The sequence below is a fragment of the Anthonomus grandis genome, chromosome 12 (assembly GCF_022605725.1).
Source record: "Anthonomus grandis grandis chromosome 12, icAntGran1.3, whole genome shotgun sequence".
Lineage (NCBI taxonomy): Eukaryota > Metazoa > Arthropoda > Insecta > Coleoptera > Curculionidae > Anthonomus > Anthonomus grandis.
Genome location: NC_065557.1, coordinates 20,075,152 through 20,088,512, shown reverse-complemented (window position 1 = coordinate 20,088,512; position 13,361 = coordinate 20,075,152). Strand labels below are relative to the sequence as shown.

Genomic DNA, 13,361 nt, shown 5'->3' with positions numbered 1-13,361 from the left:
TGTTACATTATTACAGCTGAAAAATTGCCTTTTTAGTACCTACTATTAGGTATATTTTAATTTTATTATTCTTATTTTCGGTATTTAAAAACTTTTCTTCATTGCTCTTAATTAACATTTTCATTTCAAAATATACAGCCATAAATAAGAAATTCAAGATTCCATTATTATTTAAACTCCTAATTTAAATAATAATAAATATTTAACCCATGAGCTTTGCGCTTAATGATGTACCAAAAGATTTGTCCATATGTCCCTATTTAATTAGACACAAAAAAATAAAAATATATTATTAACACTATCAAATATGTGTTATCATTTATGTATATTCTGTAACAGCATAATATTTAGTTATCGCAGTTAAAGCAGGTAAAGTCAATATTTGATTAAGGCGAGTGTATATTATCAGTGTGATTAGGGTGCATGCAGCTGATATTTACGGGATTTCCTGGCAACATCGAAAACTTAAGCCTGGTTGAAGCAGAAGACTGTTTTCTTTGGCAGTTTGAAAGTCAAAATTTTTTAATTTTATTACAAATTAGTTATTAGTAAATAAATTTAGTTACAAAAACAATCAAATTTATATTTTGACATTATCCAAAAAATGGGATGTTCATGAACATGCTTCTTTAAATCAGATGAAGTGATCATACTTAAATTGTTGATTAAAATATCTTTTAGCTAAATTCATTACGTTTTTTTGATTTACATAGAAATAATAGAAAAATTTAATTTAAATATAATGATTTAAATAGGCAGTTTTTAATAGACATGAAGCACCTATTTACAGAATTCATAATATTAATCGCTTTGCATATAATGCATTAAAAGTTTTTGTCATATTTTACTAAATTAAGTTATAGTATAATAGTTAATAATTATTTAACCTAATTTTGTTAAAATTATTAAAAGTATTTCATAGTTTTTATAAGGTATTAATTTCAAGCATGGAATTATTATTTTTTACAAGACATGGGACGTTATTTTACACTGGGTATTTAGCTGAACTAATGTTAAGTGTTAGATTTGTTGGTTAACATTATTTATACGCCTTATTGATTTTATAAATTATTGACCAACCTGTAAATCTTGTTTTGCTGCCTCTGCTCCAGCTCGTGTGTTGAACGTGACAAAACCAACAGGCTAAAAAAAATAAAAAAAATATTATTTATTATCATGAATAATTCTTAGGACATTTAAGGCCTTTTAGACTTCATACATATCAGATATATTAGTGTTTACTCGTATATTTAAATTAAAAAAAATACTTTCTATAGTAGTAAATTTAGGGCCTTAAAATCATGTGTAGAGTTCTAAATATAAAAAAAATATACAGCATATGCTACTTAACATAACTTATGTTTAATTAGTCAAAAACTTTTTGTTTAATTTGGAACAAAAATCTGTTAAACAAATAAATAATTAGCAGGATCTCGTAAAGCAGCACTTTAGTCATTAGCATATTTATTTCTATTTTAAACAATCTTGTATATTAATATAAAATATAAAAGAATATAACTATAAAAGTAATAGTAGGTTAATATTTAGAACCTCAAACGTTGAAATTCTGATTGGTATAAAATTAGTTGGCAGGTTGCTACGCCTAATGTAAGACAAATTCCGGAATGTAAAAAGGTTGCAATCAGATCCCGCTACTGCTGGTGTAGATAAGAGACCAAAGAAATCTAAAAAATGCTTGTATTCGTTGCAATAAATTCTTAAATAATAAAATCGATAGCTACAGAGCAATATCCTCGAAAAATAAAAAGTTTAAAATATATTAAAAAATAATACCTATTTTTTTATATATTTTAAGCCATCGGCATAAAATCTAGTATTTGTAAATATTTTTCTCTGGTGCATTGGCTTTATAAGTGTTTTATCCCCGAAAGAATTACACTTATGTCCTAAATAAGACACACACCAACGACCATGCTATAGCCAATAACTGAACTGAAGTAGTCATGTTATGCTGTTAGTTAATTTTATTTAGAAAGCAAAATTTCAAAATAAATTTGATACAACTAGATTATTGCTGAGCCTAAGAAGACACCTAGAAACTTAATCTCATCAGTGCAGCTTTCTAGTAAAGAAAGGTTCACTTTACTTTTCCTCATACTAAAATGCATGTATTGTCTTTTTTCCTCATTTAGACTCAATTTACTTGCAAGTAACCAATCTTCGATTGACACAGCAGCATTCATAATTTCACAAAACATGTACTGGGCATAAATGGTATGTTGTTAAGTCATCTGCAAAAAGGAACAGCCCCTATACTCCTGGTAAATTAGCAAGATCGCCTAGAAAAATAAATAGGATAGGCCATAGAACTGATCCTTGAGAAACTTCATATTTTACCTTCATATTTACGAAGTCCCAATAGTACTATTAAAATGAACTGACTGTCTGCGATCTGGCATGTATAGAGTCAATGATTAAATACTTTCTGCCTAAAAACCATAATGGGGCAGTTTGAAGAGGACATTATGCGAAATACAGTCTTAAGCCTTCGTTCAACCAATAGATAATGCGAAGGTTTTAAGTCCTTTTTATAGACCTTTCAAAACATGTTTTACAAGAGAGTCAATTCCTGGGGTAATAAAATAAACTGACTGTGCGATTTGACAAGTATGAAATTAATCGTTAAGTACTTTTTGCCTGAAAACCATAATGAGGCAGTTTGGTAATACGGCGTCGGTATGTCGGTATTATTCTTAGCAATTAAGTATTCCTTAATTTTTTTAAACCAAATTTTAAATCTGCGTTTAAAAAAAGATAAGAAAAATTCGACAAATTGAACATTCATCCTTGGAACCTTTACTTTTATAAATAGGAATAATTTTAGCAGCTTTCGGTATGTCTGGAAATATATTAGAATTGATTGCCTGGTCAAAGTAAATGAAAATAAAGTTTTTATTATTTTTGCATTAATATCATAGCAATCTTTGTTTCCGCTTGACTTAATTTCCTAAATCGTTTGCCTTACCTCATTAAAGAAAACATGAGTGAAATTAAAAAAAAAATTTATATTGACACAGATATTTTGAGTAATGTTTTAAAAATGAATTTTAATTTTTTTTCGAAATTTCTTTATTAATATGCTGTTATATTACAAATTTGTATTTATTATAAATGGAAGTATAGAGAAATAAATAGTTTCTTTAGATAAGAGAGTTTCCAATACATAAAATTCTACAAATAGATAAAAATTTATCATATTTACATTTGATAGCCATAGATAAAATTTTATTGCCCCTTAGGAGTTTTCTAAATATCGAATGAGACCCCCCTTCTCGTTATTTGTATTGGCATAGAATTTGCCGACGTAAGGGAGTAATGGTAAATAATATGTTCCTAACATATACAACATAAACAACTATCTTACATGAAAATAACGTTATTTTAGAGGACTGATATTTTTTTTGAAAATCAATTTATTTTAGTTGCAGACAACCGTATCCAAATAATTTTTTAATTTACAATTTAAAAGAAAGCTGAGAATTTAAAATTATTCCTTAATTAAAAATTATGATTTTTTTTATTAGAAAAAGCTGAAATCCTGCTAGTCTGGAAAGCCAATATTTTTGTGCCGTTTGTTTTAAACTTTTAATTAAATGAACTTAAAATCATTGTTTGAAATCTAATTTCGGCTAGTGGTATTTTCTCAGAAAAGATCTATTACGTCTTCTTCTTTTGGTACGCCCGAAAGAAAAGTTTCATATATTGCCAATAAAAATATTTTTTCGATAAAGGCAATATTGTCTTATATTCTGCATTTTAGTTATATCGCTGCACGATTTTCTTTGGTTCATATTGCATTCTGAAGGGTGATTTCTTTAATATCTTACAAAAAAAAGTTGTTTAAAATTTATCTTTTCTTTTAAATTATTCAAGCTTGTGAAACTCTTAAAGATTTAAAAAAAATCTAAATATTTAGCTGATTTTTATTAAGTCTTAGAATTATCACCAAATCTAATATTTAAAAAGTGATATTAAATTTAAATTGTAAATATGTATAAGTAAATACATTGGCATCTGCCTCTAGTTAACAATGATGATAATTTTACAACAAATGCACGTAACAAGCATATATTTATATAATTTTAAATGCATGCTTAATAAGTTATCATTTTTAATTGATAATTTAATTATTGGGTAATTTAATTAACGGGCCGCAATCGTATTAAAAGCATTTTTCAAGAATATAAAAGTTATAAATTTGCTAAATACTCCTTTTATTAATTAGCCAATAGATTAGGCCTTTCGGTGGAAAGCGTTAATATTTCTAGATTGTAAGCTGGCTAATTAAATGTAAACACTTACCGATGCTGTTTTTCCATTTTTGCTGGTGACTTTTAACAACGAGCCTTCGTAGCCCTAAAATAAATAAAAAGTAAATTTAATCTTCTTATTCTATAGTTCGTAATTTCCAATTCAAAAATATATATCTATATTATTAATTTAACAAACAAAAAAAATAAATTGTTATGTATATTGCGCATGTATTCTCAGGGTGTCTCATAAATAATTTGGAATATGTTTTTTTATATGGCAGATCTTAAAATTAGCCTCTTTATAAATTCCTTAACTTTTCTGTACTTGACAGAATTTAATTTTTTATTTAAAATATTCATTGTGCAAATAGATTTGCTCAAAAAATGTATGCTTCAAAAATTTCGCTACTATTCACCCTTTTCGAGACATTCACATTTTAAGTTTTCAATGCACTAAAAAAAAACTTACATTAATAAACTATTTAAATTAGTTTATTACATTTCAAATGATTGATAAAAAACAAAAGATCAATTAAAAATGTAAATTATGAATATTTGCTAGTAAATATTCGACATCACCTCCATTTGTCTCAATACATTTTAAAATTATTTCACTAAAAAATCGCCGAATCTTAAAAAGTAATTGCTCATTTCGAAATGACTCAGCAGCAATTTGCATTAATTGCCCTCTTATGTTTATTATTTTTTCGTAAACAATAAATTTTATGTATCCTTATATGCAAAAATCTTATGTGTTAAAGTCTGGTCTTCGTACCGACCAAAGCCTTCGACTTTCATGTCCGATCCAGGTAAAATCAGCATTAAGATGCTTTATCACCGGTCTTGTAAAATGCGTAGGTAAACACGTAAAACACCATCTTGCATAAAAACCTAACTAGACGGATTAAAATAAATGTCAGAAGAGGATAACCAACTAACCACAGAAAATCAAAACGAGACAAATCTGTCCTGAACACGAGCAAAGGAAAAAGGCACACAAGAAAGAAGTAAATGGACTAGAGACAAAAAGTGACAGAAGACATTTTGTGTACCAACTGAAAAAAACAGCGGGAATAAACTTAACAACCCCAAGTACCCTAGCAACCCAAAGAAGATAATTACAAAGTACCAATAACATCAATTAAGAAGACAGAAAAAATAATGAAAAGAAATTTAAATTATTAAATAAGATGAAAGAAGCAGGAGAGAGAGAGAAAGGGGGGCCCAAACCAGACGTGATGCAAGCTGATATGAAAACAGGTAAAAGAATAGCCGTGTCATGTCCAGTACAACAGAACCGAAACAGATTTGAACAAAAACAATCGAATCAGCCCATAAATGAGAAAAAGGTTAATAAGAATAATGGCTAGCAAAAATCCTTATCCACCTAATTGAAACAAGAAAAAAAAATAATAAAAACAACTGATCAAGTCGGCAAATAAATCAGTGGAACATTTCACTTAAGCAACTTTAGAGTATGTAGTTGAAAACAATCACACACTTAAACAACCTGTCGTACGGAATTGCCAAAGCGATATAAGATATAAGTATACCATAAGATAAGATAATAAAACGACAAACTCCAAAGAAGGGGGTCCACTCTGGAAAAAAGCATACAAGCTCAGATCTTTAAACTAAAGAAAGATAACTCCCTAAAACACCCAAAAGAAAAAAAGAGTGAAGTATATAAAAAATACAAAGTAAGAAACAAAACAGATCACACCAAAGAAACGAACAGGCGCAGAAAGACAAATGAACAGAGCTACGGACTGAAATTTGTATTGATAACACTGAGCCGCACGTAAAGTCCAGACTTTAATTATGAGACATGAATATTTACTGGCATCATTTTTATTTTTAATTTGCCTTTTGTAATTTATCGTTCACTCAAAGTGTAATAAAGCAATTTATATAGATTCTAATTTAAATTTTATGAATGTCATTTGTTTTAAATGCATTAAAAACTTTAAATGTAAATATCTTGAAAAGATATTTACATTTAAAGAAATTTTTGAGGCAAATAAATCAGTGGAACATTTCACTTAAGCAACTTTAGAGTATGTAGTTGAAAACAATCACACACTTAAACAACCTGTCGTACGGAATTGCCAAAGCGATGTAAGATATAAGTATACCATAAGATAAGATAATAAAACGACAAACTCCAAAGAAGGGGGTCCACTCTGGAAAAAAGCATACAAGCTCAGATCTTCAAACTAAAGAAAGATAACTCCCTAAAACACCCAAAAGAAAAAAAGAGTGAAGTATATAAAAAATACAAAGTAAGAAACAAAACAGATCACACCAAAGAAACGAACAGGCGCAGAAAGACAAATAAACAGACCTACGGACTGAAATTTGTATTGATAACACTGAGCCGCACGTAAAGTCCAGACTTTAATTATGAGACATGAATATTTACTGGCATCATTTTTATTTTTAATTTGCCTTTTGTAATTTATCGTTCACTCAAAGTGTAATAAAGCAATTTATATAGATTCTAATTTAAATTTTATGAATGTCATTTGTTTTAAATGCATTAAAAACTTATAATTAAAATAAGAATATCTTTTCAAGATATTTACATTTAAAGAAATTTTTGAGGAAATTCTGAGATATTTGAGATATTTTGAGAATTTTAAAGAAATTCTTGAGGTATACATTTTTTAAGCAAAACAGTTTGCATATTGCATATTTTAAATATAAAAATCAATTATGCTAAGTCTAAAAAAAAATTAAAGAATTAAAAAAAAAATAAAATGTTGCTGGTGGCGCCCTCTATGACAGAATTTAGAATAAAAGATAATTTTAAGATTGCCATATAAAAAAAACATATTCCAAGTTTTATTAAAAATCAAGAATAAATCTTAAATTTATGGCCCAGATTAAAAAAAACATTAAGTTAAGTTAAAAAAATAAATTAACCACCATGTATCTTGTATTGGTTGTCTTTCACTTTCGAAAATTTAACTTAACCTATTTTTTTTAAACAGGAAGCTAGTGTTAAATTATTTACCATTATTTATGATAAACCCTGTATATAAGATATAATAAAAATATTACAATAGAGAAAAATTATTTTTTCCATAAGATTCATATTTATATATTATTTGCGTTTCCTATTTAGGTCTTAATAAAATAATAAAGTTCTCGCCTTATTGTTTTATTATAATTTACAAATATTCCCGGGATAAATATAATCGATAAATCATTTAAAAAAATGATATCCAATTTAAGTTTCAGCATAATCTAAGGTTGTATATATAAAGTGAAAGTAAACTTTAGTAAATTACCATCCTCTCAATTTACAATTAGTAATTCTACCCTCTCGTTAGGCAAATATTTACTTAGGCTTATGGAGAAAACTGAATTTACTTGGTTTCTCGTTCCTTTCTGATAATATTACAAACATGTGGAGGGATAATATAATGAATATGTTAGAAATATAAGACGATAATACAATATTAATCTGCTTTCAACGAAGTATTTATCTGTTTTTAATCGTCAGTACGAATTTTTTGTTTTTAAGGAAATAAATAATTTAGGTATATTTATAAGCTTGTCCATTGGAGTAAAGTTGTTCATAAATTATTAGCTATAAAACGGCAGCGGGCAACGTGCTCAACGCGCAAAAGCGCCTACATTTTATAAATGGGGTTGGATAGTAAAAGTTTATACAATATTCACTTTAGGCTAGCCAAAGCCATTAGGAAATTTGAAATTTAGTAGTTTTTGGATAAGCTAACATTGACTAGTCGACTAAACCGAAAAATAAACAAAAATCTCAAAAACTAATTTAATTCTTGTTATTGTAGCTTATAAACATATTATTTATGCAGCAAAAACTAAACAGTGAATAACAGTTGTTACCTTAAGAAATACTATAAAAATTTTGTCTCTTGTATTTTTTCGATATAATTAAGCATTGTCGAGAAAATCACTGATAAACGAAAGGGCAGCATTATTAAACCTGATTAATCTATTAAATTAAAATAAACAAAAAACGATAATTTTAGAATTTTTTATGGCTAATTAGATGGTGTTCTACATTTTCAAATTTCTTATTGGAAACCTAAGATATAGGCCATCAAAAGGGAAAGCCCTCCTGAATCCTCTCCTAAAATTGGGTTTATACCGTATTTGGGACAAAAAAAGTCAAGAGGACCCAAACCAATCAGGACTTGCAAATTTCCAAAAGATTTAACGTATAACAGTCAGTGTTACAAATAATCGATTATCTTCAAGCAATTTGCGCGGGCTATACTTAGTTCTAAGGGGGTGCATTTTAGGACACATATTTATAGGAAAAAAAAGTCTTATTTTAACTCCAACAATAGGCTCTTAAAATATTTGCACCGAATTTTGTAACACCCTGTATAGGACCTTAGTCTGGATAGAGACGTTTTTGGTGTATTTGGTGATTCATACAGGATAAACTTATCAGCTTATCCTGAACCACTGTATTAATTAATTAAAATTTGTTGCTTTTCATCCTCTACATATGTCATAAAGAATAATATGAAATTTGGATAAAATACAAATTTAATTTTTAAGTTATGGAGAAAAATTTTATGTGAAATTTTGCAAGTCTTTGCACAGCCGGTATAGACCAATCCGCCTGTAATTTTTTGCTTACGTCATCTAAAAAGTACTGTGTGATTAACAAAATGGAAACAATTTCCCTAACGCTTTTGAGTGAAAAAAGTACTCTTGTTAGAACCCTCTAAACTTAACCATTATTATGATATTTCATGTTTTGGTCTTTAATGCCGCACCCGAATAATAAAAAATTGAAAAGACATTTTCTGTGTTATTACTTTTAACGTAGTTTTCAGAAAGATTTTTTAAATTTAATGAGAAATAATAGTATAATTTCTTTAAAGTCATTTTAATTATTATTATTATAACTTTTAATACTTGTTCAAAACGAATACACATATTAACATGGCGTACTCTTCATCGTTCTTCAGTACTATGTTGACCGCATTTTATATCCTCGCTTATAAGTATTCTTCTGTATTAATTGCTCTAGAGTACATCATCGTTTTTAAAGACCCCCATAAAAAATAATCTAATGGAGTCAAGTCCGGTGAGCGTGGTGGCCAGTTTACAGGAGCGTCATGTCTTCTTTCAATCCATCTATTTGGATATTGTTGATGCAAATAATTCCGAACATTTAACGTGAAATCCGCTGGAGCACCATCATGCATGAACCACACATCTTGCCGAAGTTGTAATGATAATTCTTTCAATAACTCTGGCAGCATATTTTGTAAATGTTCAAAATAATTCATACCAGTTAGCCTTAGTGGTAAAATTACAGGACCGATTATAAAATTTCCAATGTTTTCTGCCCACACATTGACCCTAAACTCATATTGAAAATAAGTTGCTTTAGTGGCATTGGGATTCTCATCAGCGTACATATGTTTATTATGAAAATTAGTTACACCACTTCTCGTAAAGCATGTTTCATCTGCAAACAAAATTTGCTTAGCAAAATTTGATTTTTTTTGTCTGTTTTTATTGATAAATTAACGGAAGCCCAAATGTTGTGCAAAATCCGTAAGCAATAGTTCTTGTACCTTTTGGATGTGGTATGGATAAAGCTGCTGTTCTTTCAATGTTCCTTGAACCACATCTTTACTTCTAAACTTATGCGTCTAGTGCTTAAAGTAGGATCTTCATGGATTCTTTCCAAAACTTATTCCGCCATCTGAGGAGTTCTTATCACATGATGCCGTCCATAATCGATAGTTACAGGAGTAAAACTACCGGTTTCGCGAAAGCGACTTTCAATAGCAGCAAATTTTTAATGATTTGGTATACGCCAATTTGGAAATCTTTGTCCATATAGTGTAGCAATTTCCCCGCCATTTCCTTCAAAATACCCAAAAACTAATAACATATTCGCCATTTCTGCAAAATTAAATTTTTCAGTCATTTTAACAAATTATATATTGAATTTTTACTAACAAGCTTAATATACCTTATTTATTTTCGAACTAGAAAATTCTCACTGAACCGCTTATCGTACCAAATCAGCCAATGCTTTTTTCTTCCAAACATATGAGTATAACGAAAATTCTTTACAATATAAATATTTGTTTATTAATACATTTCTACACATATAAACAAGAGTTAAAAAAAATCGTTTGGCGCTATTTACTGACTGAATTTCGTTACTAAAGCTAATAAAAATATATATTTTTTTAATTCCAGTCTGGCATTAAAGACAAAAACATAAACTAGACAAAGGTAGGTTGCTTTAAATCGGCTTATTTTGACCTTTTAGAGACATCCTGTATAATAATTGTATTCAATCATTGGAATTACCGGGGGTTTTTTAAATAATTCATTCTAGTAAAGACCACAGAAATCAATGTGCCTTGTACCGATTATTTTCTTTTAACTAACAAACCCCCTTTTCTTAAACAAGATCCCGTTTAAATTCGATTGAGATAAAACAAAAATATAAATGGTTTTATTATTGGACTTTCCATCCCCCCTTTATTGACCTTAATTTGATATTTGAAAGCAAGAGGTTGAAAACGAAAAAGGTCTAAATTGTGAAATTATCAACATAATTTTTTTTCTTACTATTATTCCTTGCCTTTTAATAGTTGGCTTTATTTGAGAATGGTAATTACGTTACCTAACGGCAGAGTTAGGAATTTAAAAATTATTTCTAGTAATTTCGTTTGGCCACTTTTATTAACCGACTTTTCTCTTTTTGTTTTTTTTGTTGTTTCGCATACAGGCAGTTATAATTAAATTAGCAATTATAATAGCCTGAGAATGTTTTTCTCGGGCTAAAACAGGACGATTTAAGTGTAGGGTGAACTACATTAAATTCGGTATGAAGACATTTTATAAATTGCGATGCTGTCATTTGCAGAAGAAAATATGCCATTGTGGTGAATATTTGATAAAACAGTGGTCAAGCAAAGCATCCATTTAAGAAAGTAAAAAATTTTAAAAAAATTGGTGCAAACAAAAATAATGTACTTAAGTTTGCACAATCAAATATCCAGATTTATTCCTTATTGAATATATTAAGAATGTCTTGGTCGATATTATGATTAATAATTGTTTGGTAACATTAAATGAGAGTGGTCGTAAACTTGAGAACTGTACAGAAATTGGACGACTCCTAAAATTTCATAGCATCTAGACATAGATGCTAGGAAATTTTAAATGCTAATGGGTTATACACAAATAGAGGTTTATGACAATGTTTTATATAAAATAAGAAACGCTTCCATATTTAGTTCGAAATGCTATTTAAAACTGCTTTATTATCTTTACTTTCCTAAAAATAAATAGATATCCTTTAACTTAATATTCTAATTATGTGTATCCCGGAATAAGTTGTAGATATAAAAGAACTCAATTTGAAAAAACTGAGAAATGTTCCTTTATAGCATGGATAGTATCCATCAGTACAAGTAAAATAATTTTTACCTAAAACTTAAATGCGTTCTTCCCGAAAAATATATTACCGAAACGATGAGGTAAGCAAAAAATTATTTTAAACTATACTACTAACGCAAATGTTATTTTCTATCGTTAAACTATCCTATGTGTATAACATTAAAAAAAGACTACGGTGTTATGACAAGATTAAAAATATTAGTAAAGTAAAAGCGATTATCTTATCTAAATTGTCCACAGGGTTTTACTAGCGGCTTAACTCTCCCATTCTTTCATTCATTTACAAAAACCTAAAAGTTTAATGCTTCTTAAAATAAGTATTAAACCCACAAAAGTATTGATATTAAACACACCTGAATTCATTTTGGAAACACTGATTAATAATTATTTTTCAAAAATAGAAAAATGTATGTTAGTATACCTAGTGATTAATAATATATGACAATTTAGGAATTTCGAAATAACAAAAAGTAAAGACAAGTAAATAGAAAAGAAAATTTGTTAAAAAAGTGAATGACCACCTCTGTCATTAATAACGGCTAGACAGCTGGCATGCTCCTAATTAAATTGACAATGTTGGATACAGTTCAGAAACTCTTCCTCTGTAACAACACTACTTATTGATGTGTTCAATAGGACTTAACTCAGGGGATTGCGCAGGCCAATATCTGAATATTGTGCGATTCCAAGAAGCTTCTAGCGGCTCTTGCAATCTGCAGACGTGCATTGTGGTGCATAAAAAATTAATTTCTTACTAAATTCTGTGGCACGTAGATGAATAATAGATTCCAGAATTTGATCCCGACATTCTTGATGAAAAAACTCGTCAAGGGAACCAGATAATAAACCTACCAGGTATAGAATGTGTTGTTTTTGATGGACCAGAATGTCTCTCTTACATTACCAGCCTCTTTAAATAACTGCCGCAACTTTTGTCTAGTTCTCTTGGTAGAATTTACAGCTTCTGCGATATCGAAGATGTTCATTCTAGATTATGCAACCTCGTAACTATTTTAGGATCAAGATGTTGACTTTGCATATTGAATAGGTTGCATGCACAATTAAAACAACTTCACACTCCACTGTCAGCAAAAATTACAAGAGTATATCAAATATGCCTTAAAGAATTTAAACTATTTATTTAATCTTAACTATATGTTTAAAGGAATGTCCAACAAATAATAAACATAATCTATCTTAGAAACGTATTTTTCGTCTACACTTCTAAAACGGCTTTTCTTTGTTGTCTCCTAGACTATTTTGATGAGTGTACCTACAATAATATTCAGATAATTATGCACAGATAATAGCAGTTATCTTATTGTAGTAGATCTTATCATAGTGGGAAATGGATTTAGTTGTTTTGATGTGCTGTACTTAATTTACTAGTAAATAAATTCTTCTTTTCTACGATGTTGACAGCGTCAGGTTACCAATATGGTCCTAAAAATGTCAAGTCATCTTACTGAAATATAATCGTACTGAAAATGTACTTTAGACCTCGTTTTACTACTTTAATAATTTTGTTTTTCTTTTTTTACTTATTCTCATCTAGAAGCATAAGATTAATTTCGTTTATTTCTTTAATAACATGTATTTCTCGTTTTTAACCCATGATGCATTAGAAACAACTTATTACAACAAATTATTTTA

At 28.6% G+C, this 13,361-nt stretch overlaps 1 protein-coding gene across 7 annotated transcripts in view; it reads right to left on the bottom strand.

Annotated features, from left to right (window-relative positions):
• LOC126743407 (uncharacterized) overlaps nt 1–13,361 on the bottom strand; it is a 527,051-nt gene that overhangs the window by 54,891 nt on the left and 458,799 nt on the right. For all 7 annotated transcript variants that reach the window (XR_007662858.1, XM_050450485.1, XM_050450488.1 and 4 more), the window contains 2 exons: nt 4,324–4,377; nt 1,081–1,143 (listed from right to left, as the gene is read on the bottom strand). Coding sequence is in view for 6 of the 7 variants with exons in the window: in XM_050450485.1 (XP_050306442.1) it covers nt 1,081–1,143; nt 4,324–4,377 (117 nt within the window). In the remaining variant the exon portion in view is untranslated. The remainder of the gene's footprint in view (nt 1–1,080; nt 1,144–4,323; nt 4,378–13,361) is intronic.